General features: G+C 49.3%; 1 protein-coding gene across 3 annotated transcripts in view; it reads left to right on the forward strand.

Moving 5' to 3' along the window:
- The window catches only part of SYT6 (synaptotagmin 6), a 65,731-nt gene that overhangs the window by 1,985 nt on the left and 37,354 nt on the right, over positions 1-26,392 (forward strand). For 2 of the 3 annotated variants that reach the window (XM_065927234.1, XM_065927238.1), the window contains exons 2-3: positions 10,356-10,704; positions 12,056-12,611. In XM_065927234.1, the coding sequence (XP_065783306.1) occupies positions 10,356-10,704; positions 12,056-12,611 (905 nt within the window). Of the gene's footprint in view, positions 1-10,355; positions 10,705-12,055; positions 12,612-26,392 lie in introns of those variants that run through there. The other variant, XM_065927243.1, reaches the window with a different exon arrangement.

Consider the following 26,392-nt stretch of genomic DNA (forward strand, 5'->3'; position numbering starts at 1 on the left):
CCTTCACTACCCAACTCCGTATGCCCGTCAGACACATAATTTTCCCCAAATCAGGGAGTCTCTTCCTACTGCCTCCCCAGCTCCCTTCCCTTCTTTGCTCCAGTGATCCTTCTCTAGTGGGTCTCTTAATGCTTGCTCTGACCCCCTCAGACCCTAAAGGGGCTAATTCAAGGTGAGAACACACCTGTCGAGTTCTGCCTGGGATGGAGACTGTTCTTCCTGTCTGTTTAGAGCAGAAATGCTAAGGGTGAGGGGCAGCTGGCATACATGTGTACACATCATACAGGGAGATACAGGGAGGCACTGGTGTTCTGACTCCAGAGGGACACGCCGTAGTCTGCAATGACAGGTACCTGGATGGCCAGGCTGGGTATGAGGGAAGGCTGAGGAGTAAGAGCCAGCAGGCCCAGATGAATCAGTATGCCTTCCCTGCAGGCTGCTTCAGAAAGGAAGGTTGAGTTGTCAGCCCTGGGGAACTTTAACTTTGGCTGCTGAGTCACAAGCCCTGGGGCCAAGCTGTGGGGGGAGGGGTCTGAAAGGGATGGGAGAGGCAGAAGAAGACCCTTGATCAGAACAGGAAAAAGAAAAATGGTTAAGTGTGGCTTTGGGATCTTGGAGGCTTAGGTTTGCTTGGAGTCTGGGGTGATGCTGTGGAATTTGGGATCAGGCCCCGAGGTACCCCACCTCCCAGGCATCCCAGAACAACTGCATTCCAGAACAAATGTCTGGGTCCAGATTTTCCATTCAGAGAGATGCTGCATCTTTTTAATTGCAGTTTCATGAAAAATCCAAGTGATGGGAGTATTCCCAGATCCCTTTGCCATTGAATGTTTTCCTCTGCCTTTCTACTCCTGTAAGTCTCTATCTCATGGGATTTCAAGTAACACCCTGAGATTCAACAACTGAGATTCAGACTCTACTATCATTTTCAGGGACCCTCTTATATGCCAAGGTCTGTGATATCAATTGCACAAGAAATCTCAATCAGACCCTGAACTAGAAACATCTGTACACAGCTGTCTGAGCTTAAAGCAAGTCCCATCTTTTCTTTAAAAACTCTAAAGGTAAAGGGTCTGCTTTCCTTTTTATTATCCACCTACCCTCACCCCCCACCCCCACCCCAGGGATACTAGCAGGCAGTTCTTCACTTTTCTTTGTGTCCTTTGCCTTATGGAGGTGAATAAACTTTTTTTCATAAGCCAAGTTGCAGAGTGTTAGGTGTGGGTAGCTTGGGTTCTGATAGCATTCTCAAGGTAGTAAGAAGTACAGAGTTATTCCAGAAAATGCAAGAATCTGTTGAGAGAGCCTGAGCGGCCCTGCCCCTCCCAGGCTGGCATGCAGGAATGATTTTCTCTGGTGTACTTATGGCCATGAGATGTATGTGATGTTTGTTCACTTTTCTAATGATTCTGGAGATGTTCTGTGATTCAGCCACCTGGCTTTGAAGTTGGCCTTTTGCAGCACAGATAATATTTCTTCTGCTTGTGATGCCAAATTAAATGCACAGCATTTCATCCAAACACACAAAAAAATTCTGTTTTTGTAACTGAGTCAGTCCCTCACTCCTTGATGGAAGGAAGGAACTCTGCAGATTTTGCCCTCTCTGGGGAAAAGTGCAATACAGAATCCTTTAGAACCCATGATGATGATATTCAGACTATGGTGTGTCTTGGGCTTTAAGATTCTAGAACCAAGATTGAGGATGTAGGACTTGTAGAGCCTTTGGATTTACAGTTCTAGAAGTTACCTTCTCTCTGTGTGGAAACGTCAAGAGTGGGGATGGTAGATACAGATTGTTCCATCCTCCCAAACTCTGCACAAAAGATGTGTTCTTTTCTAAGTGTTCTAGCATGACTGTGTCCTCCCTGTCTGCAGAGTTGGGGTATGATGTGTGACTGAAAATAATGAGGACTAGGATTGAAGCATGTGGATCAGGCCAAGTTTTTTAGGTCTGTGTAGGGCTTCCCTGGTGACTCTTTATGGTAAAGAATCTGCCTGCAATCCAGGAGACCCAGGTTCAACCCCTGGGTCAGGAAGATCCCCTGGAGAGGGAAATGGCAACCCACTCCAGTATTCTTGCCTGGAGAATTCCAAGGACAGTGGAGCCTGGTGGGCTACAGTCCATGGGGTTGCAAAGAGCCGAACACAACTGAGTGATTAACACTTTCACTTTCCCACGGAACTGTCTGGAGTGGGGTCGGAGGTAGGGGGAACATAGGGTAAGAGAAAAGTCCTGACCCAGCTAAGTGGCACCCCTGCCAGTCCAACTTAGGAAAAGATGCCTAAAAACAGAAGGTGGAGAAAAAAGGGGGTAAAAAAATTAAAAAATAAATACAGAAGGACCCAGCCAACTTAGGAATTGAAAGCAGAGGGACTGAAAAGTGGAAGTGAGCAGTACATCCAGCCCTGGATTCTCCAGGTATATGACACTACTTTATCCCTCCCTTCTCTCTATGCGGGGGCTGAACTGTTTTTCTTGCTCCATGAGGACCAGGCAGACCTCTTTTCTCACCGGTTGCAGGTATAAACAGGGAGATGGAGGTAGAGGAAAAAGAATCCACCTTTCTGTCTGCCCCTCTCCCCATCATCCCAGCCTTGACTGCTCCATTCATAGGGGCCACATGTGCTGACCACCGACCGGTACAGTTACCATCCACCAAAATAATAATACTAAAATAATCCCTAAATTAATGCCAATGCTCTGTTAGCTATGACACTTCATATTGGTCTCTGGTTTATCCCTGAATCCTCTAATGATGTGGAAACAGGCACCCAGTTATAAAGCTTGGTGCGGCCATAATTACTCCAGCATTGTCTCTCCTCATCACAGCTTTTCCAAGAGCATTAATTCCTTCTCTGTTTGTGCTCCACTAATTATCCCCATCGGTAGTTCAGCCTGGATCTTTGAAAGACGGAAAAGAAGCAAAGGCTTCCTGCTCCCCCTCCCCCAACCCTGAATTTTAATTACACCAGGTTCTTCTAATAAATTTACAAGCAGAGCTTATTATTAATGGAAGATGTCTGTGAGCCTCAGAACAAAATAGCCTTCATTGCCCCCGCCCCACACCCCCCCCCCCCCCACTCTCTCTCAGGGATTTCTCAGGTACATTTCCTGGTGGGACTTTTCCAGGTGCCATTGATTATTTGCCTGAGAGCTATAGTTTCTGCATCTTCCAGGGAAGGAGAAAGAGATAGGGGATGAAGAGGCTGGCCCCCAGAATTCTGCTCAGGTTCAGAGGGTCAGGCCAAAAACCTGAAGGATGCTCCCCACCCTCTCCTAATTATAGTGAAGAAATGCCTCCCCAGCTTCTCTGCCCAGACTTTGCCTCTGGAATACTTCAGCTCCACCTCCAGACCCCTTAGGGAACTGCTCAAGACCCTGGGCTTCGACATCAGAAAGTCCCCAGTTCAAATCCCAACTCTTCCGCTTAACTGAAGTACACTCTATACAAGTTACTACCTTAACCTCTCTGAACTTAGTTACTTTATCTTTGGGAAAGTGAAAGTGAAGTCTCTCAGTTGTGTCTGGACTTTTTGCGACCCTGTGGACTGTAGCCTGCCAGGCTCCTTTGTCCATGGGATTCTCCAGGCAAGAATACTGGAGTGGGTTGCCATTTCCTTCTCCAGGGGATCTTCCCGACCTAGGGATTGAACCCGCGTCTCCCACATTGCAGGCAGACCCTTCACCCTCTGAGCCACCAGGGAAGCCCTTCTTTGAGAGGTGAATACTAATTTCTTAGGGAGGATGTAAAGATTAAGAGATCTTGTAAGGGGCACAGCACTTACTATATAGAAATAAATAACAGATACTGTTACTAGGGCTTCCTTGTTGGCTCAGACAGTAAAGAATCTGCCCACGATGCAGGAGATGTTAGAGACATGGGTTTGACCCTGGGTCAGGAAGATCCACCGGAGAAGAGCATGACAACCCACTCCAGTATTCTTGCCTAGACAATCCCATGGACAGAGGAGCCTAGTGGGCTACAGTAGTCCATGGGGTCACAAAGAGTCAGACGCGTCTGAGCAACTAACACTTTCATTACTAGTGTTCGTATTAATGGTTCTGACCAGAGTCTTTTCCCTTCCTAGATTAGACACTGCACCTTCCAGGGTTTGGGGCCTCTGAGTTTCTTGCTGGCTGCTCCCTGAGTTGTGCAGGTCTGTGCCTCCAGCTGTGTCTGCCTGGGACCTCTTTCACTGAGGCACCTTTCGCTCTGCAGAGACTGACATTGCTCATTTCTGAGGGTCCATCAGCAACCCCAGACCCTGCAGCCAGCCTTCTCCAGCTTTAAGGGAAGCAGAGGAAATGGTCCTTTCTTTTCACTTCCTCTCTCCAGTTTATCTTTTCAATTACAGTCTGTTAGCAAGAATGTCTGTTACCATTACAAAATGGATCTTCCTGACACGGAAGCCCATTAGAAAAATGGGAACAATAGCAAGCGATGAGAAAGGCTGATAAATCCTAACACTATGGGTGGAGAGAAGAGGAGGGAGCCCTGGAGTATCAGGGCTCTGTCTCTGGAGAAAGAAGTGTCAGTGGGGAGATAAGAAAGGCCTGGGTTGCTAATTAATAGCTTACCATTTTCCAGAGAGAGAGGGAGGCCATGAGCCATTGCCCCCTGTCAGACAGTCTCACTTAAGGTGACAAGCAGGTCCTGCCCTGATGGCCTTCAGGGAATCATCAGGAAAGAACGGGCCTGATCATCATCACCAGGAAAGAAGGGTCTTCAGGTCTCTCACAGGTTTGCCCCCGGTCCCATGTCTCCCTCCCCTGCCTCAATGGCCAAGCTTTGGGTCCATTCTGTAAATGGAAGCTTTGGGTCCACCCAGTAAACTATTATCCACCACAAAAGCAAACACCAGGAAGAAATAACAGCAACTTACCTTTGGGCACTTTCACTACATGTTGGGCTTCCCCGATGGCTCCGTGGGCAGAGACTCCACCTGGTAATGCAGGAGACACACGAGGCGCGGTTCAATCCCTGGGTTGGGAAGATCCCCTGGAGGGGGAAATGCAACCCACTCCAGTATTCTTGCCTGGAGAATCCTGTGGACAGAGGAGCCTGCTGGGCTACAGTCCAAAGGATCACAAATAGTCGGACACCACTGAGCACCTAAGCATACACACACCATGTATCTAGCATTGTGCTCAAAGCCTTACTTTATTTAATATTTACAGTGATCCTTTGAAGTAAAAGAGGAGACCAATGTTTGGAGAAGTTAAGTAACTTGTTCAGGTTAAGTAACTTGTTCAGTTGATGGGCGTGCTCTGTGATCATTCTGGCGCTGGTGCTCAGTGAAGATGTCTGCCTCGTGTCTCTGAGCAGTTCCCCAGTCCAGACTAGATCCCACATGCCCTGCACAGCACCAGATCACTGGGTGTGTTTCCGAAGCCAAGTCCCATCACTATCTGCTCTCCCAGAGGCTGCTGGGTAATTGGTCAATATGGTTCCCCAAACCAAGTGCCCATAAAATACTGGTCTCCTCTGATACCTAATACTGAGTACTGGACTTCTTTTCCCCCAGTTTCCAAGCAAACTTTGCAAAAGCATAGTATGTTCTGAATTGTACATTTTTCTTCCATGAATTTCTTCTTATTCCTTTGGAGCTTGCTTCTGTTCACCAGCTGGTTGGTGACAGTAATGGCAAAACAACTGAACAATGAGTATTGACAGAAAAACTTGGAGATGTGAGATCTTTCATATAGTATGTATTACATCTTGAGATACAGGGAGATCTAGCTATAATATATATGTATTATAATACATATTATAATATATATAGACAGAATAATTGTATTATATTAATATATATATTATATAATAGAATAATTATATTCTTTCTACTGGTAAAATTGTTCCTAGTTTGTAATGATAAAGTTAAAGCGATCTCTCTTATTAGTATTCATGGTTTGCATGTGTTCTGCCCACTAAACAAATTTTAAAGTTAAAAGATGTTCAAAATCAGACTGGGCAGAACTAGATAATTCTAATAAAAATAGCAAATATTTATTATATGGCTTACTACATTCTAGGCACTGTCCTTTGCACTTTTGATACACTTGATCTCATTTAAATCTCACAATGACCCTATGAGGTAGATACTATTACTCTACCCATTTTACAGATGATGAAACAGAGGCTGAGAGAGATTAAGAGTCACAGTTGATAACCAGTAGAGATGGACATTGAATGAGCCCAGTCTGACTCCAGGACAATGCTTCTTTCTCTCCAGGCTGAAAGGGAAATAAAGAAGGAAAAGGAGAGGAAGGAAGAATATGAATACAAACACTCAGGAAGTTCGTCCTCTTTTTCAATGTGTAGGACTTTCTCCCTTACCAGAGGCTTACCTCTCTTTCTTTTATTGGAGGATAATTGCTTTACAATGCTGTGGTGGTCTCTGCCCTACCCTCTCCTTCCCCCACTGTGTCCTTCCTCTCTCTTACCATGAAGCTAGTGTATGGTATAATATGAAGAGCACTGGGTCAGAACTCAAAAGGTGATTAAACTGCCCATCAAAATGCTATCTGCCTCACAGGGTTGAGATTCAAACAAGACTTGAGCGGAGAAAAGGCTTCGAAGGCTGTGTATGCACTTGCAGTTTACTAGAGGCAATGCATCCTGGTGGGTTGGTCCCAGCAGGCCCGGGGCCGGAAGGCAAGTGTCTTAGGTCACCTGGGCCTTTGGACAGCCCTTTGTGACACATTTTCAGCCAGGCTCTGCGGGCAGGCTGAATTCCAGGCCACATGCAGTGATTTTAAAGGAGCTAAATCCGCTGCAATCATACCCACCGTGGCCTAATTCTGGTCTTACCAGCCTTGCCCACCACCTTGTTCCCCTGTGGTGTGAACCCATTCAGCATCGGGACCTAATTCTCTTTGCATGGCCCGCCTGTGAGGTATCCTGGAAGAAGAGTCTCCAGGCAGAGGAAGGGCCTCCTGGCCTTATATAACCAGTATTGAGCACCGGGTGCCAATTCCCAATAATCTCACAGTGCTGAGGGAACAACAGCCAGGGGTCATGTGGAGACACATTCCAAATAGCAAACTTGCCGAGGAAAAATTGATTCCTCCACCTCTCTTTTCATTTATGAATTCAGTTGTTTTTTTTTTTTTTTTTTGTCAGACTGAACATTTAAATGCACGCTTTGCTCTCTGGATTCCCCCTATTTCTCCCCCTTTCTCATTAAAATTCTAATTATTACCAGAGCAAGAAAGATGTATGATCAAAGGAAAGCAAAACCCTAGAAATACCTTTTGTTTTAAGGTGACTCATATTGCAGAGAATGCACTCTGAACCACTGTAACAAAGAACAGATGTGGAGGGCTCAGAGATGGCCAGATACTTTTAAATATATATACATACATATATATTCATATATATATGTGGTATATACTTAGCTATATCTGTGGTAGCATTCCTGTGAATCCCAAGGGTATCAGGGCTTAAGGAAACAGTCTCCAAACTATTTAGATCATGAAATCATAACAGCAAAATTTGTTTTTATTTAATACTTCCAATATGTGTTTATTTGCTCCCATGTTCTATACACATATACAAAAGGGGTATTGTAAAGGTGACTCTCCAAACACTTAGCAGTTGTGTGACCCTGGGCAATCTATTTAACCTTCTGTGCCTTAATTTCCTCATCTGCAAAATGAGGATAATAATCTTCACCTATTTCACTGGAGAGTCTTAAATGAGTGAATACATAAGAAGCACTTTGTGCCTTGGATATTGTAATGTTCATAACTTGACTAAATTCAATAACAAAATTCATTACTATCAGTTTGTATATTACAATTCTGATTTTTTTATTTTTCAGATAATGAATAAATATTCAAGAAATCTGATATTTTTTTTCTCTAACGCTCCCAGGATGCATGCACACCGTAATTGGAGACCTGTAGTCTAGAAGTTAACTTAGAATCAGTTTGTCTGGTCCCTAGCTGTCTCTAGTGGACTAACCTCAATTCCTATGCTGAGGAAAGGCTCCCAGGTCTCTGTGCAGGGGCCTAGGGGCTGAAGAAGGTGGCAAAAGGCATGAGGGTCCAATGTTCCTATTCCTTAGTCCTGAAGGTGGTAGCTGATCAAGGCCAATACCCTACACAGCCAGGGAGTCAGGAGGCAGTGCTAGCTCCCCAGAGAGGATGACTGATGTTTTGGCCTCTTCCTCAGGTCCCTCTGGAAGGAGGAGAGCTCTCCCTGCGGCCTGTGCTGTGAGAGTTCTCTTGATCCCCCAAGAGGGACCAAGCATCTCCCAGCCTAGTTTAGTACCAGGAACATGGCAAGTGCTCAGTAAATATTGGTTGAGCGATAATGACAGCTGTTTTATTTGACATTGATCGGCTGATTCATTCATTTATTCTCATGTATCAATTTCTATGCTGAGCCCTGAGTCAGACAAATAAAAAATAACACAGGGTTGTAGTAACCTACAGTTTAATCCAGGACAAACAGTCTGGGACAGTGGAATGAGCACCAGGCTGGGCAGGCAGTGGACATCTGGACCCTGGTCTAGGCTCTGTTCTCTGACCACAGGCAAGTCCCTCGTCTGGAACACTGCTCCCACCTGCGAAAGCACAGCCTGACCTCAGTACTTGCAGGGTCACTCCTCACTTTAAATCCCAAGATTCTTCAGGCTTGGGACAGGATAATTCAGAGGCTGCAAGTTATAGGCCTGCAGCGGCAGGCAAGTAACAGGGACAGGAGCGGGTGAGCACACAGCCTTCCGAAGGGCATCGCCAGTTCTCAGCATGTGGGAGCACAGGTCCAGTTACCAAGTCCTCAGGGCATTTCCAGAGGAGCCAGGAATCTGGTGTGATGATGACAATGGTGATGATGGAACTGCTTGATTTTTCAGTCACATGCAAGCCAAACAAGTCTCCTCTGCTGGCTTGTCTACAAGTGACCTTTGTGCAAACCCGTTGGTTCAAGGCTTCCTGGTGTCTCAGAGTAAGAAGAGGCCTTGAAGTCAAAGGTTCATTCCTAAAGGTGGGATGGGGGTAGGGGGGCGTGCTTAGTAACTTCTCCCATAGAGAGGCATCCTTCACAACTCTCCTGGGGTAATGGACATCCTGCTTGGGGCAGAGGGTGGGACAGTGAGTGCCCGCCTCTGAACCAATCACGACATTAAAAAATACCAGTGTTACAGCAGAGCTCTCACATAGCCACAGGAATGGGGACAAAGAACAGCTACTGGAATTGTCTGTATTTACCTCTGAAGTAAACTGTGTGGATCAGATTCCAACTTGGTGTGGTATGTGCGGGCTCAGTCATGTCCAACTCTGTGCAACCCTATGGACTGTTGCTCTTCAGGCTCCTCTGTCCATGGGACTTTTCCAAGCAAGAATACTGGAAAGGGTTGCCATTTCCTTCTCCAGGGAGATTCCAACTTCATACAAGTATTTGTTGAGCCTACTATGTGCACACTTCTGGGAATACAGGAGAAGCATTAGACCTAATCCCCACCCTCAAGGAGATTATGCCTGATCTCGTTCACTTAAAGTCAACCTACTCACTAATTATTAGCTCCTGTGGTGGGCTTGGCGGGCTTGGGGTGAGCGAAGAGAATGAAGTATCTCAGCCTGGGGCCCCTGGCTGCCTCACCACCTGTGGAGGAAGAGAGCTGTCTGCAAAAAAACTACTCTGCTATAAGTCTGGCCATAGTAACAGTTCTAATAGAAATTCAAGCAGCATCCAAATGTGAACGCTTCACGAATTTGCACATTTGCTTAGGCTGCTATTTAAATTACTTTCCCTTCCCCGGGCACATGCCGGTAGGGAGATGGGGAGGCAGCCCAGGTGCTCCCCAGGCTGGCGGTGGGGGAGGGCCGAGGCTGGAGACGTCAGCCTGAGGTGGACAGAAGGCTGCAGACGCTTCACAGGTTGGATGTGGAGCCCTGACCCGACAGCCACCCCTCCTCTGCCTGGGCAGACTTCTCATGACCACTCTTTTCTCTTCTTCCGTCTCTGTCCCTTGTGTGTGGCCCCCTGAACACCCTCCCCGGCTGCTCCCCGCCTCTGTCTGCCCCTGTCCCTCTGTCTGTCCCTGTCCCTCTGTCTGTCCCTGTCCCCCCCGCCTCTGTCTCTCCCTGTCCCTCTGTCTGTCCCTGTCCCCCCCGCCTCTGTCTGTCCCTGTCCCTCTGTCTGTCCCTGTCCCCCCCGCCTCTGTCTGTCCCTGTCCCCCCCACCTCTGTCTGTCCCTGTCCCTCTGTCTGTCCCTGTCCCCCCCGCCTCTGTCTGTCCCTGTCCCTCTGTCTGTCCCTGTCCCCCCCCCCGCCTCTGTCTGTCCCTGTCCCTCTGTCCGTCCCTGTCCCTCTGTCTGTCCCTGTCCCCCCGCCTGGCTGGGGGCAGGCACCCCTGTCAGCCTCCTCGCAGTGGTGGTTATTGTGTGTGGCGTGGCCCTGGTGGCAGTTTCTCTCTTTCTCTTTTGGAAGCTGTGCTGGATGCCCTGGAGGAACAAGGAGGCCTCCAGCCCCTCCTCTGCTAACCCCTCCCCGGAGGCCCTCCAGAGCCCCAGCTCCACAGGCAACATGGCGGACAAGCTCAAGGACCCCCACAGCCTGGGCTTCCTCGAGGCGGCTGTGAAGATCAGCCACACGTCCCCAGATATCCCGGCCGAGGTGCAGATGTCCGTCAAAGAGCACATCAGGCGTCACACACGGCTGCAGCGACAGACCACCGAGCCGGCGTCGTCCACCAGGTGAGGGGTGGACCCCTCCCTTCCTTACCTCCACATTCCTCAACCCACACATGAATGAGATTCCAGCCTGTGAGGACCAGAGACTGGAAAAAATCATATGCGTATTCTGGTTGGAGAATATGTCAGATGATGTCTTCCATGGTGGGCGATCGGCTTGGAGGTGGCCACCAGGAGGGACTTCAGGAGAGGGGAACCTTTGAGGTGGGGTGCTGTGCAGGTGGTCAACCCTGAGATGTGTGTGGGTGGGAGGTGTTGGCTTGTCCAGAGGGAAAAGAATACGCAAAGGTGCAGAGGCATAAGAGTTAAGGATGTGGCTATGTCCGTACCGCCTCTGAGATGGAGTCTGCAGTGTGTGAGAGAGAAGCAAGAGATTCCTAACATTTTGAGGAGAATAGCTTTTGACAGAGTTCCCTGCCTTACAATAATTGTATACATGACATTCTTTATCTGAACAAACAAAATGACAAAAAAAAACCACCATGTAATGATAAACACACTAAATTCAGAAACTTTTAAAAGATGTGGAACATGCACGCGTAAGGCATTGTATTTATTAAAAATTGGGGGGCTCCTATGGATTCCTGGGTCCAGGATCCCAGCAGACCGGCCAAAGGGAAGCAGGCCTGGTCTTCAGATTGAAAGCCAGAAATGGTGCAAGTGCTGGGTGACATTTACAGAGTTTGTTTTTTGACATCAGGCAAATTGCTTATTTTCCTAAGCCTCTGTCTTCCCAACTGTAAAATAGGGCTAATGATGCTCATAAGGTTGCTGTGAGGAGCCAATATAAGAATCCATGAGATAATAAGAGCTTATTATATACCTGGCTCTGTTCTAAGCACTTTGTGTGTATTCATTTCACCCCCACAGCAATCCTATGCAATGGCTACTTTTATTTTTCCTTATCTTATAGGACAGAGAGATTAAATAATGTGTCCCAGGTCATGTAGCTAGAAAGTGGCAGAGGGAAAGGGGGTGATGATCGTGGTGGTGATGAAGGAATGTTGTAAGGAGAGTGGGAAAAGATGGTCCTTCTAAATAAGGGAGCTTGTCTAATAGGCGAACCAGAGTCACCTCTACCAGGAAAGAAACCTAGAAAGCCAGAAGCAGAAAAGCAGGGGGAAAGATAATGATCACAATGGCTAACATTTACTAAAGCTTGTTATGTACCAGGCCCCATTGCAACACTTTACATGGATTAAGACATGCGCACAAAGTGCAGCGGAGGTAAAGGGGGTCAATTAGCAAGAAGTAAAGGGGGCCTCACGGGGGGTGGGGGGCGGGTAGGATGAGTCAGCCTGCACCCCTCTCTCCCCTCCCCCGACCTCACTCTCTCACCCCTCCCCCCCCCCAGGCACACGTCCTTCAAGCGCCACCTGCCACGGCAGATGCACGTGTCCAGCGTGGACTACGGCAACGAGCTGCCCCCAGCGGCGGAGCAGCCCACCAGCATTGGCCGCATCAAGCCCGAACTCTATAAGCAGAAGTCGGTGGATGGGGACGATGCCAAATCCGAGGCCAAGAGCTGCGGGAAAATCAACTTCAGCCTGCGCTACGACTATGAGAATGAGACCCTGATAGTGCGCATCCTGAAGGCCTTCGACCTCCCAGCCAAGGACTTTTGCGGCAGCTCCGATCCATACGTCAAGATCTACCTCCTGCCCGACCGCAAGTGCAAGCTGCAGACCCGGGTGCACCGCAAAACCCTGAACCCCACCTTCGACGAGAATTTCCACTTCCCAGTGCCCTACGAGGAGCTGGCAGACCGCAAGCTGCATCTCAGCGTCTTTGACTTTGACCGCTTCTCCCGCCACGACATGATCGGGGAGGTGATCCTGGACAACCTCTTTGAGGCCTCCGACCTGTCCCGGGAAACCTCCATCTGGAAGGACATCCAGTACGCCACAAGTGTGAGTACCGCCGGCCACAGGGGCCTCTTGAGGGTTTATAGTTCTGGATTTGAGTGGATGTGTCCCTGAACCCCTGAACCTCTAGAGACAAATGGGCCTCTGCCCTTCAGGATGTGAAAGGGGACCCTAACTCATATACCAGCCCACCCCGGGGAAATCCTTGCACTGGGCCCCAGATTGGAGGGTGAATGGGGAGGGAGGTTGAGAGCAGAGCTCTCAAGTGGTTGGGAAGGGAAGGAAAGGTAATTTGTATCTATTGCTTCTGATGCATCCTCTGCAGTGGTTGCCTCTACCTGCTAGGCCTCAGGACTACCACCTATAATGTATGTCTTTAATCATGGGTGAGGATGGGGCCAGGCCTGTAGACTGACTCAGACAGCAGCATGTGCCAAGGGCTTTGATGTGTACTAGAAGCCTGGCACAGACGATCAAAGACAGGCTATATTAATCAGGATAAACCAGGTTATGCGGCAGCAATGAGTAATCCTAGGATTTGGTAGCTTAAAGCAGCCAAGATATAGTTCTCGTTCATGTTACGTGTGCTTTGCTGCTTGACCAGGGTTCCATTCTACCTTGCCACTAAGTTTACAGAGGCTCTGTTTTGACCCTGTGCTCCTAGTTACCACCTCAGGAAGGAGGAGATGTGGCAGATCATGCACTATTTCTTAAATCTTCCATGCTGAAATGACACACGTCACTTCCACTCACGTTTCATTAGCCCAGGCAAGATACATGTGACTCCTAATATTAAGGGGACCGGGCAAAGCAATCCTACCACATGTCCAGAAGGGGGACTGGAAGTACTTAACAACCAGAACTAGAAACTACCATGCCACAGAGCCCCTGCTCTTAGGCCCTGCCTGCCTGGGCCATCTAGAAGGTTGTAGGGGAGGAGGCCAGCCTGAAAGGAGACCTAGCTAATTCACATACTGCCTCTGTAGAGGCAGATGCTGGGCTCTTCATGATCAATTAGAATTAACCAGGAAGGTTTCAAGGCGCACAAGGAAAGGGTTATGTATCGGTATACAAGGAAAGGATTATTAAAGAAGCAATGGGAGTTGGATGCGGTTAACCTGGGAAGACTTCTTGGAGGAGAAAGTCAAGCACTATTTTGAAAATGAGTAAGGCTTGAGTTGGCTTTTTAAGAGGGGGGTAGGTTTGACACAGAGAATTAAGAGGGCATCTCCAAAACCCTTGGGTCCAGTGTAGACAGTGTTCTCCAGGGCCCTGGGTGGCTGTTGAAGAAGCTGTGTAGTTGCATCCCGCAGATGTAGGTGTGGGATGTGCCTCTCTCTAAGTCCAGCCAGGCAGCTGAGAGCCCTGAAAGGTTGTTGCCACCAAATGCCAATGGCCTTGTGTCTGGTGTCTTGAAGGACAGGTTGAGTGTCCCCTGGGATATTTCTTTCACTATTTCTCTGGGTGCAGACTCTCCCACTCTCTGGGTGGACAATCAATGCTCAATATCTATGTATTGAATTTGTAAGGAGAGAGGCTGGGAAAATCAACCCCACTCTGGTGGGAAAAGGAATTGAGAGAAAGCTTGGTAAGGCTCTGTTTCTGCTCCGGGAAGTCTCTGGGATAGCCCATTCTCCTAGCTGGTGCTCACTTTGGTCCAGTTTGCTATCCCAGCACCTCCCCTACTTTTGCTTTCCTGAAATGTCATCGCCGAGAACACAGAACAGCGCGGGCAGGGGGGCTTGCAGACGGGGCGGGCAGACGGGGCCGGCTGGAACAGCAGCTGTGCGCCGGCCCCAAGCTCAGGCGCTCTGCTCTATAAATCACTGTGAAGTTTACATCTGGTGCAGCTCTTCCCTTGTGGTCTCAAGTGGCAGCAGCTTCATTATGGTGACTGTGCAGGTAGCAAAGAGCGGCTTAGACCTCCCCATACTGAGGCTGAGGCCCAGGGGCTCAGGGAGAGAGGGGCGTGGGGGCCAGGGGCTGTGAGGAGCAGGACTCAACTCAGCCCTCTGAGGAGCCTCCCTTCTCCTCCCCAGAGACCTCCCTTTCCTGTGACTTTAGCTCCAGGCATGATGGACGCCCCCATCCTGGAGCAGGCAGTCTGCGCTCAGGGGTGCCCCTCACCTGAATGGTAACTTCCTAAAATTCCGTGGCTGTCCCTACCCTCGTCCCACACCTCTTCCCCAACCCAGCTTGAGAAAAAGGACAGACCCTCACCATCCTCATCACCCTCAGTCAGTACCATTATACTCCTCCTCCATCTTCTCTTAAGCAGGACCCTGTGCGAAGCACTGGGGAGCAACGGGGGTCTGGGATAGAAGACAGCCTCTTTGACCCAACGCAGAACTTGAATTATAGAGACAAGAAATGTTCATGCAGTAGCTAGTGATGCAAAGTAGCAAATAATGTGAGAGGTTGTAAGATCTGAGAGTTAGGACAGTCAGGGACGGTTTCTTGGGTGAAAGAGAATTTAGCTGTGTGGGGAGGGGTTGGTACACATAACTTGATATGCAAAGAGGAGGGGGAAGCATTCTAACCAAGGGCAGGAGGAGTCTGGGACCAGGAGTTTCCGAAGCTGAAGGTGGGGTGACTTGCTCATACACCCATCTTGCTTGCAGTCTGTGGGATGAATGTTCTGTCTGGCGAGGCCACCAGGGCCCTCCTCTCTGCAGCTTCTCAGCAGGCTGGCTCTCAGGGGCAGTCTCTTTATTCTGGTGGGGGTGAGCATTCAGGCAAAAGAAGGGAAAAGGAAATAAAGGGCTGGTGCTTTTGCCTGAGCTGACTCTAAAATTGTAATTACGTTGAGGCCAGAGAGGCCCAAGTCGCAGTGACGGGGAATGATTGAGCACTCCGTGTCAGTAAAATCCTGCAGCCAGTGCCAGGGGGGCCGGTGCGGATGAGCCCAGTTGACTCCCATCTCTCCTGCTTGCCAGATTCCTGCCAGATTCCATTCCTAGAGTTGCATTTTGGCCTCCTCTAATCTACAGGCTGGTCCCTGAACACACCTGGCATGTCTGCCTCTTGCCTTTGCCCCCAAGATTCCCTCTGGCAGACAGGCCTTTCCCCCACCTCTCTGACCCAAACTAACCCACCTTTGAAAGCTTCCCCCAAAGTCCTTCCACTCTTAGAACAGTCACGCCTGGATTTATTCTCTGGCTCCCTCAGTTATACACCAAATCATATTCTGTCTTGCAAAGTCCTCCCAGTGGCTTAGGAATGGTTTGTGTCCCACATTTGACTTTTTTATTTTCCCTCAGGGCTGAGCGTGTCATTTTATGCAAACGTAAGAACTCAGCACCTTCTTGTTGAATGACCGATGGCTTAGTTAATCCAAATAAAACTACTTATTGGTGCACAGGGAAAGGATTATTAAAGAAGCAGTGAAGTTAATCTAGGAGGCCTTCCTGGAGGAAAAAGTCAAATAGTATTTTGAAAATGAGCAGAGCTAGGCATGGCTCTGCATTCCTTCAGAATGATGGTTCAGGTAGATGGCTTATGTCTGGAGTAGCAAAGAAATGAACCAGTGGGATCAGGTGGTCTGGACTGAAGTGGAGGGTCAGTGACTCACAGTCTGGTAGAAGGAGAGGCCCTGTGAGAAGCGGGCTGGGGAGGCTGCTCTGAGGTCACACCAGTCTATGAACGCGGTCCGCTTGTTGCTCCTTGCATGCGTGGGGAGGATCAGGTGCAGCCCTAGCAGGTGGATTCCTTATTTTGGTCCCTGCCCCAGTGCTTAAGGTGGTTTAGAGTAGCAAAGCCTGGAGCATTTGTGTTGTTTCCTTACAAGCACTGAATGTGGAGCTTCAAAGCTAGTGAAGGGAAGGTATGCATCCGATTAGGCGAGCTTTTTTCATCGCAAACCCCTAAGGCCCAAGGGACACTGGCCTCAGCATCCCCAGGTTATTCTGGGCAAAGCTTAGGCTATAACAGAGTTATCCCTCCCCCTCAACTGGAGGGTGAGAAGCAGGCACAGCAGACGTGTTGGGGCCATCGGAGCCCTCTTCTGTTCCCTGGAATAAAGATGCTCAGGCTGCCACTGAGGCTTCCCCCTGTCGCTGGCTTGACTAAGGTCCCCTGGAGGTCTCCTGAGAGTTCCCTGAGGTTTGCCATTTTTCTCTCCACCCAGAACTTCCATTGGCTGAGATCATTATGCTCTTCCCTTCCCCCCCTCCAGCCCCCAGTCTCATTATTTCTATATAAAGCTGTAGATTTATCATTATAATAGAGCCGCCATCACCAAGGTTTGCTAACGTCTCTGTAATCTTGTAGTTATTGCTACAGAGGCCTCAGACCCCAGTGCATACAACTGTTCCTGTCCCCATTCCTGCTCCTTCCTGGAGGCTGTAATTGGGGCCATAAATATGTGCCATGTTTGGTGGTGTTAATGGACTTGGCCGTCTTTCTGCCTTACTGGGTTCCCCATAGGTCAGAGTGAGCGTGTGTGGTCATGTGCGTGTGCATGTGTGTGTATGTGTGAGTGCATGTATGTGTGTGTTTTGGTGGCAATGCAGTACTCCATAGATTATCAGGCAGCCTGGACTCAGTCTGCAGGGGGGAAGGGAGGCCTTGTGTGGTGGAACAATCTATTCTCTAGCCCGGGAATGAGCAGAGCTGGGTACAAAGAGCTCAGGCTTTGGTACCAGACAAACTTGTGTTGTATTCTAGCTTTTGCACTTTCTAGCTTTGAGACCCTAGGGACATTGTCTAAACTGTGCCTCAGTTTCTCCATCAGGAAAGTGGGGGTAATAATGGTACCTAGCTTGTATTATATGTAGTCAATTAAATAAAATGCACAGATGCCCAGGGCAGCCCTGTCACAGGGCAGCCTGCTGAGCTCCACCCTTACAGTGCCTTTCTTCTAATGCAACCTCCAGGGCACTATTTATACCACCCGCAGGTCTGAGCCCCAGCTTTGGTCCAGACCATCTATTCCAACAGGTGGTTGGCTATTATTCATTCCTATTTTATTTATTTCTCTCTTTTATGTATTGTCCTGCCATGAGTTCTCTGTGTGACCTTGGGAAAATGACTTAACCTCTCTGGGCTGCACTTTCCTCGGAAACCAGTCTCAAAGTTATGAGATTCTGAGATGCTCAGCTTCTCCCATGAAGAAGGATTTCAGAGCAGAAACACCCAGTGTGCAGGAGTGCGGTCTCCCTAGTAGAGGCCTAATCCCTGGGTTGATAGGCCACCGGGCAGAATTCCCTCCCTTCAGTGTCAGTAAGCATCAGTCCTCTCTTCAAGCCCCTGGGAAACGTCCTCCAGGGAGTTGCTACCACATGCAAGGCCCCGTCAACAAACTGCCTGCCTCCTTTTCCTCCGAGATACAGTCCTGCACCTGGGCGCAGTGCCCGCCCCACCTTTCAGGCCCCGCATCTACCAGTTATTAATATGCAGGTTATTACTTGAGTTCCTACCAGGAGCCAAGAGCACAAGCAACTTTATCCCATTTCATCCTCACCATAAACCTTATTACTGTGCCCTGTATGTAAGTAAAGAAATGAAGGTTGCAGGCTCAATGACACCCACTATCACCCAGACAGCTAGTGGTAGAAAGAGCCTTCAGAAAGTCCAGGCCTTCAGCAGAGCCCACATCCTGGCACGGCTAGAGGGGAGTAAGTGTGATTATGTTGCTCATTGGGCAGAAGACAGACCCTGAAATTGTGCAGCTTGTCAGGAAATCCAGAAGAGTGTCTGGTTTGGATTTTTCTTCGTGACCTGGTTCATTCCTCTTGTTCCAGGGGACTTTTGTGCTGACACTTGGATTCTGTTACCATCTCCCCAGTGTTCTTCCTATGGGCACTGAGTTTGACATTCATTCCTCTTTCAGTCAACAAACACGTACTGAGTGTCAACTCTGCGCTGTCAGTTTGATCACTGAGCACATGTTGTGTATAGAAGCCGGGCTGGGGTGTGGAAAGGATGACAAAGAAATAGCCCAGCTCCTACAGCTTAGGCTAATGGGAATTGTGTCCCGTGACCCCCCTGCCAACCTCCCATCCCTCTCACACAGAGGGCACACACCTGGGGACAGAGCAATTCAGATGTTCACAAACAAAATTACCCAAGCTGCTGTACTGCAAGCTGTAAGCAGAGATGGAGAAAAGAAATCAGAGTCAGATGAGATTGGTTTGGGAAAGTTTCTAGAAAAAGAAAATGTTAGGCCAGGCTTTGATGGCTGTGAAGGAAGAGAGTATTGAGAGAGAGTCAGAGGGAAGGGAGTGTTTCTCTATTTCCTTTGGATTGGGGGAAAGATCTAGAAAGAACGTCTCTCGCATATGGTGGGTTTCTTCTCTTGGTGCAGTAACTACTTGTGGTGTAATTACCGTGTACCAGACATCAGGCTAGCCCAGAGGATACGAAAACTTCAACTCGGTCCTGTCCTCAAAGCTTCACAATCATCAGATTGTGGTCTCCCATCAGATGGGGGAGGTAGGAAGGCAATTCTCTTGTCCCAGGGGGACATGCAATTCCCAGTGTGTTGGTGAAAGACTGGCCTCCTGGGATGAAATTGCTTTCCTTGCCAGAAAAGAGTTAGTTGCATCCTTTTCTCACACCCATGTGCTTGAGTCCAACGGGATCCAAGGGTAGCTTACAAAAGGCCTTTTCAATTAGAGTCAAAGAATCTGCAAAACTGATTCACTGTGACTCATTCAATCACCCTGGGACAAAGCCTCCCAGATACTCATTGACCAGCAGTTTGATGCAACGCCTTCGAAGTGCCCACCTTGGATCTCAGGCTCCCAGTTCTACCCTGGCCAGAGGGGAGGGCAGAAGCAAGAGGGAAGCATGGTGAAATTTCACCCACATGTCTTCAGTAACCTCTTAAGAACTTATTTAGGTCCAAGAATGCTGGGTATTGAAGGACAAACATAGTCCTTATTTTCAAGGAGCTGACGGTTGGGTGGAGGTTTCAGAGCAAGTAAAAATGTAACCAAAAGAACACTATTTAACTTGGCATGAAAAGAGAATGGGGGAAGACAGAGGTGATACTGAAGCTGGAAGAGTGAGGGAGTGGAATGGGGGATGCAGATGGCGAAAGAGAATTCAAGAATAAGATTTGAGTTTGGGGAACAGTCACAGTCAAGAAGAAAGAGGAGAGGGGCCAGCAAAGGATACCAAGCAGGTGGAGAGCACAGAGAAAAGAGAACTGAGGAGAGCCAAGGAGGGACGGTTCAGGAATTGTTCATCCAGCGGTGGTTTCTTCAGGCATCTGCAAGGTACGAAGCACAGTCCTGGACATTGCGGATGGTTGTTGCTATTCAGTTGCTAAGTTGTGTCTGACTCTTTGCGACCCCATGGACTGCAGTGCGCTAGGCTTCCGTGTCTCTCACTATCTCCTGGAGTTTATCCAAGTTCATGTCCTTTGAGTCGGTGATGCCATCCAAACATCTCATCCTCTGTAGTCCCCTTCTCCTCCTGGCCTCAATCTTTCCCAGCATCCAGGTCTTTGCCAATGAATCAGCTGTTCACATCAGGTGGCCAAAGTATTGGAGCTTCAGCTGGCAAACCACTCCAGTATTCTTGCCTCCAAGAACCCCATGAACAGTGTAAAAAAAACACTGTGGATGCATGGTAAATGAAGCCCCTGTTCTCAGGGAGCTTACACCCTGGTGTGGAGAGACAAATGAGTGAGTGAGATCAATAGTATGTTTGAGAATGGTGAATGGCCTGGAGAAAATAAAGCCTGGAAGTGTGGTGGGGCATGTTGAGTTGGGAGGATGGCTGGAGGAGAGGTCCTGTGCTTGCATACTCAGCTGCTCGGTCATGTCCAACTCTTTGTGACCCCAGGGACTATAATCCACCAGGCTCCCCTGTCCATGGAATTTTCCAGGCAAGAATACTGGAGTGGGTTGCCATTTCCTTCTCAGAGGATCTTCCCAACCCAGAGATCAAACCCATGTCTCTTGTGTCTTCTGCACTGGCAGGTGGGTTCTTTACAACTTGTACCACTTGGGAAGCCCAATCACAGTGTAAAACAGGTTAGTCAGGGGAGATGTCCCCAAGAGGAGGCCAGCTGAGTAGGCCTGAGAGTTAAGAGGGAGAGAGCCAAGCAGAGGTCCAGACAGAGAAAATGCCAAATGCAGAGATCCTGACGTGGGAGAACACCCAGCTTGTTCAAAGAAGTAAGGGTTCAATGTGGCTGAAGCAGAAATGGGGTTGGAGAGGAGAGAGAATAAAAGGTGAAGTGAGAAGGGGAGAGGGGCAGGAAAAGTTCATGGAGTTCCACAGTCAAAAGTTTAAAAGCATCACTAGGGCTGACAGGTTGGAAATAGACTATGCAACCAGGGCAAAGACAGGGAAATCGTGAAAGAGAGACAGTGGTGGCTTGGACAGGGATGGGGGTAGAGATGTAAGCTGTTCTTGATTCTTAATGTATTTCGAAAGCAGAATTAGCAGCATTTGCTGACAGATTGGGTGCAGGGTCTAAGGTGTAGAGAAAGAGAAGAATCAAGGTTGTCAGCCTAAGCAACTCAGGAGGGAATTGCCATCAACTGAGTTGGGGAATTCTGGAGGAAGAACCCATATGAGGAGGAAGATCAAAAACTCAGATTTGAACATGTGGTAGTTGAGATACTTTTGGGATATCCAAGTGGAGGTGTTGGATGGTAACTTGGATAAAGAATGTACCAGAAGAGAAGCCTTGGCTGAACAACTCAGTATAGGGGATATCAGCATGTAGATGGTGTTAAAATCCATGAGGTTAGTTGAGATTCCAAATTTAGAGAAGAGGAAAGACCCAAGACTGAACCATGGGACACTCTACTGTTTTATAGACCTTTGAGACCATGAGGAAAAGTCAGCAAAGGAGGCTGATAACCAGCAACCAGTTAATTAGGAGTAAAAAACCAGGAAAGTACAGTTTCCTGGGAAACCAAGACTGTGTGTTCAGGATGAGAGAGGGAAGGATCCACAACATCAGACCCTGCAATAGATCAAGTTGACTGAGATGTGACCATTTTGCTCAGCATCAGCCTGGCCAAGAGCTGTTGGAGCCCCATTGGAGATGAGGTCATTGGTGGAAGATTGGGACATGGTTGTATGTATCATTTTAGGGGAACTCTTGTTTTTCATTTATGTGTCATTTAGGGAAGTGAGCTCTCAGTGACTTGGCAGACTAGTTTTGCAGTGTGCATGTATGTATCTGCCACACTTGGGGAGAAGTGGGATGGAGCTGGGGGAGTGGGTGAGCGGCCCCAGTCCACTCAGAGCAAATCAGGCCAAGACAGCACATTGCATCAGGAATTTGCAGCAAGGCTAGGTATCCCTGGAATTCTGCCTTGAATTCTGGACTGGACTCTTGCAAGCAGGACCAAGCCTGGAGAGAAGCTGAGAGAGAGACCCTTCCAAGAGAGGTGCACAGGGCAGATCAGGGTCCCATGGAGGCTCCAGGAGGTGTGAAAGGAGCAAGGCTGGGCCCGGGCCCCGGCTGCCCATCCATACCCATGAAGACTGCTCCCCAGGCCCTCCAGTCAGAGCTGCACTGAATAATGTATGAAGCCAGCCAGCCCTGCCCACTGTTTCGGTGGCCTGGCCCCTGTGAGCCCTGGTTGTGCCCTCCTGGCAGCCTGACGCCAGCCTGAGTCAGAAGCCCCCGCGTGGCTTGGGGCTGCAGGCCTCACTTGTTTTACTTGCTGCTCAGCTGGAGCTGCCTGTCTCGGCTAATGTTCACTTGCCCCCACACTCCCTGGGGCGTGGCCTCATTATTCTCATTATTCTCAGGAATGCTGAGTTCTCCTGCACCTCCACCCTCAGGCCATTGTTTGTTGTTGTTCAGTCTCCATGTTCTACTCTTTGCGACTGCATGAACTGCAGCATGCCAGGCCTTCCTGTCCCTCATCATCTCCCAGAGTTTGCCCAAGCTCATGTCCATCGAATCAGTGATGCCATCCAACCATCTCATCCTCTGTCACCCTCTTCATCTGCCTTTAATCTTTCCCAGCATCAGGGTCTTTTCCAGTGAGTCAGCTCTTTGCGTCAGGTGGCCAAAGTATTGGAGCTTCAGCATCAGTCCTTCCAATGAAGATTTAGGGTTGATTTCCTTTAGGATTAACTGGTTTGATCTCCTTACTGTCCAAGGGACTCTCAAAAGTCTTCTCCAGCACCACAGTTCAAAAGCATCAATTCTTCAGTGGGGGGAGGGGCAAAAATGTCCAGACCAGACCCCCACACAGCTGGTTCCTTCAGCCCCTGCCAATGTAGAATGCAGCCAGCCAGCATCTCTCCTCTGAGAGGGGAGGAGAGGAAGGGCCTGGTTGCTTGCCTCCCTCAAGGATGCCAAGTGATGATGGGGATGTTGAAGCCGGGAGTGCTTTCCCTGCTCCAGAAATAAGACCTGCAGCCCTACCTTCTGAGCTCTTGTTCTACTTCGGGAGAAAGTAGGAAGGGGGTGCACCAGGAATCCTACCATGCTCAAAGCTCAGGTCCTGAGAATGTGACTCACCCCACAGGCCCCAGGTTCCACAGCCAATGTGACCTTGACTCTTCTGGGAACTACTCAAAGGGCCAAGGCTCCTCCACACAAGGGTTGCTGAAAAGCCATCAGAAACCCAGCAAGGGAGAGAGGCGGGGCAACAAGTCCAACTCACAGGCAACAAGTCTTTTCTGGGGAGAGAGGGGACAGAATGCCAGAATTGCCGCAGGGTCCCCACACTGCAAGCAAGAGCTCCAGACCTGCAAGTTGTCCCTTCAGCAGAGGTGATGGCTGCACCAGCCTTCCACAACCTCTCGCTTGGGTCACCTGGGACCAGTAGCCTTTCTTGGGTACATGGGGTTAAAGGTTTCCCAGTGGGGTTGGAAAACAAAGCTAATTGGTCCAGACAGGGCTCTGACCCAGTTATAAGCAGAGTTGCTCAGTAACCGCTCCATTGGCCTTGGGTGTTCTCTTTCAAGTCATTTCTAAACTCAGCCTTTCACAATAGGTCCATCTCTGCAGCTTCAGATGAAATGGCCTTAAGAGGCTGCCAGAGGCTCAGAACGGTGGAGACAGTTCCCTCCTCACCCTAGCATCCAGACAGCCCCAGTACCCACCCTAGTCAGCTGCCTGCAGAACCCAGCTTCTACAGGCAACCAGATCACAGCCCTGTTCTGCCTCCCTCCGCTGCTGGCACCTTGCGATAGCTCCGTGCTGGCTGGGCCAGCTGACCCTGCCCTGCCCTGGCCCCATGTGCTCCTCATTAGTATGCTGTGCATCTCAATGGTATAAATACCTAATCTTCCCCTTACAAGAGAATGAATGGGAAATCATTAGGCAACAAGCTCATGCATCAACCAACATTTATTCCTCCAACACTGGTGCATTTGATGTGCTTCCCCCGACCTTGCTGTGCAGAGCACACACTTGTCTTGTGGCTTCTACCACCTGATAACCCACAGTGACATTTTTTCCTGGAGAGATATTATTTGGCCACCAGCTTCCCAGGTGGCACAGTGGTGAAGAATCCACCTGCTAGGGCACGAGATGCAAGAGGCTCACATTCGTTCCCTGGATTGGGGAGATCCCTTGGAGAAGAAAATAGCAACCCGCTCCAGTGTTCTTGCCTGGAAAATCCCATGGACAGAGGAGCCTGGTGGGCTACAACCTATGGGGTCACAAAGAGTCAGACACAGCTAAGCAACTGAACACAGACGTGCAGGGAAGCAACAGGCAAACATCCTCTCTGGACACTGTCAAGGACATTCAGATTGCAGGATTCATTCCAGAGGAAGGGATTACAGCGAGTCCCCTAGATCAGCTGCAATCCATAGAGACTCAAATCACTGGGTGTAGACATGGCTAGAATGACAACCAGCTGGGAAGATTTGGGGCCGTCCCTGAGGGGTGTCTAGTTTCTTTGGTCCTTGGTGTTATGACTCCGTTTTCTCGAGGACTTAGGGAAAGTCAGAGCTAGAAAGGGCCTTGGAGATAATCTGGCCCAGTGTCTTCCTGTCACAGATGAGCAAGACGAGACCAGAGAAATCATAGAGCTTGTCTGGGGTGGCTCCGTGAGTCTGTGCAGCTTGGGACCCCAACCTCGGTCTCATGAGACCCAGCCTCATGCTCTTCTCACTGGCTTCCTTGTCTCTAGGCTTTTACAGGGAATTCTCTTCCCCTAGCTATTTCACTCATTCCCTCTCCCCTTCCCTCCCAGGCCTCTGCCCGTTCCCATCTTCATTCTGTGCCTGTGAGCCTCTCTGTCCTGTAAGGGAAAGGGCCAAGACTTGGAGCCCAAGGCATAAAGTTCAAGAGGCTCAAAGACGACATTCTTTCTGCCAGTTAGTCTCTTCCACGCAGGAGACTCCCAGTCTCTACTGGGAATGGAAATAGGCAAACCAACAAGCAACGTCAGCAAGAAAACCAAGGAGGAAAGAGAAGCTATAGACCAAAGAGCCTCAGATCCTAAGCCAACTAACCCCTGACCACCAAGTCTCCCACCGCACGTACGTATTTCTTCCTAGGAGAAGGAAGGAAACAGAGCTAGCTGTAGAGTCTAGGTCAACCTTGCCCAAGTGTTAGCATATTTTTATGGTGTTTCATTGTCAGCAGCAATGTAGATGACTGTGGTCTCTCCAGGAGGCAGCCACCTACTACAATCCCCACCCCCGCCAACCCCATGCCCATCTGGCCCTCATTCATCCTCATCAATCCACCCCTGTAGCTGTGTTTTCCTCTCAGGTCTGAATTGACACCTACTCATTCTCCATGAATGTTTAATGCCTTCCTTTCTGGACAAAGTCTCCGAGACCTTGAGGGTGTCTCTGTTGTGCTTGTTCAGTCACCAAGTCACGTCTAAGTCTTTGTGACCCCATCGACTGCACCACGCCAGGCTTCCCTGTCCCTCACCATTTCCCAGAGTTTGCCGAAGTTCACATCCATTGCATCAGTGATCTCTAAAGACAGTCTCTCTAGGGCTGCAGCAAAACTTGGGATGAGAGTTTTCCATGGAGTCCACTTGGCCTTGGGAATTAGAGTAGAGAGACAGTACCCAGGATGGGAGGGACTGAGCAGGATGTTTAAAAGCCCATCCCTCTCTGAAGTGTCCCTCTGGCCAACATGGCTGGAGTCACCCAGTCTTGATGGCCTGAGAAGCACCAGTGACTGCTTCAGAAAACTCCCTGTCTTCCTGCCGATGCTCTGGACTTAAAGCAGCTTGGTACTCAGGGAGGGCACCAACAACATCCTTAACAATAAACCTTGTTTCTCCAGGAACTGTTTCCTACTGTGATCAGAAATCATGAGTCTGAGCGTGTGTGTGCCCAGTGGGAGGGAATCGAGGTGAGATGGTGCTAGATGAGAGAACTAGACTCACAAGATCACCGTCTGTGTGCAGAATTCCAATTGCAGGTGGAAGCGGGGCATCAGCTGGGGCCTCTCTGTCTCCACATGCCAGGCTCTACGTGCTTATATTTAATCCTCACTGCCACCCTGCAGGGCAAGTACTGTTATCTGGTTTCCAGACAGGAGAACTCAGGCAACCTGCTCAAGGTCACAAAGCCAGTGGGAGGCGGAGCCAGGAGTCAAACCGGGTACATTGGCTCCACTGAATGTGTTCCTAACTCCCCTCTTTGCTGCCTCAAGGCTGGCTCTGGGAGGGGGGTGGTTGGGGGGCTCTCCCTGAGAGCCTGCCTCTTCCTGAGATGGGGACAGCAGTTGTTCTCCTAGTCCCCTCTGGCTCTAATTTCCTGCCTCTTCTGAAGGGTCCTGCTCTTGGCCTCTTCTTTCACTGACTTGCTCATGGGATGCAAGCCTGGTTCCACCCCACCCCAAGTTACACAAAGTGAATAGCAGTGCTCTGATCAGAGGTTTGTTCTTGTGGGAACTGGATGTCTCTGCCCCATTGCCTGAT

This window comes from Muntiacus reevesi, chromosome 1 (genome assembly GCF_963930625.1).
Source record: "Muntiacus reevesi chromosome 1, mMunRee1.1, whole genome shotgun sequence".
NCBI lineage: Eukaryota > Metazoa > Chordata > Mammalia > Artiodactyla > Cervidae > Muntiacus > Muntiacus reevesi.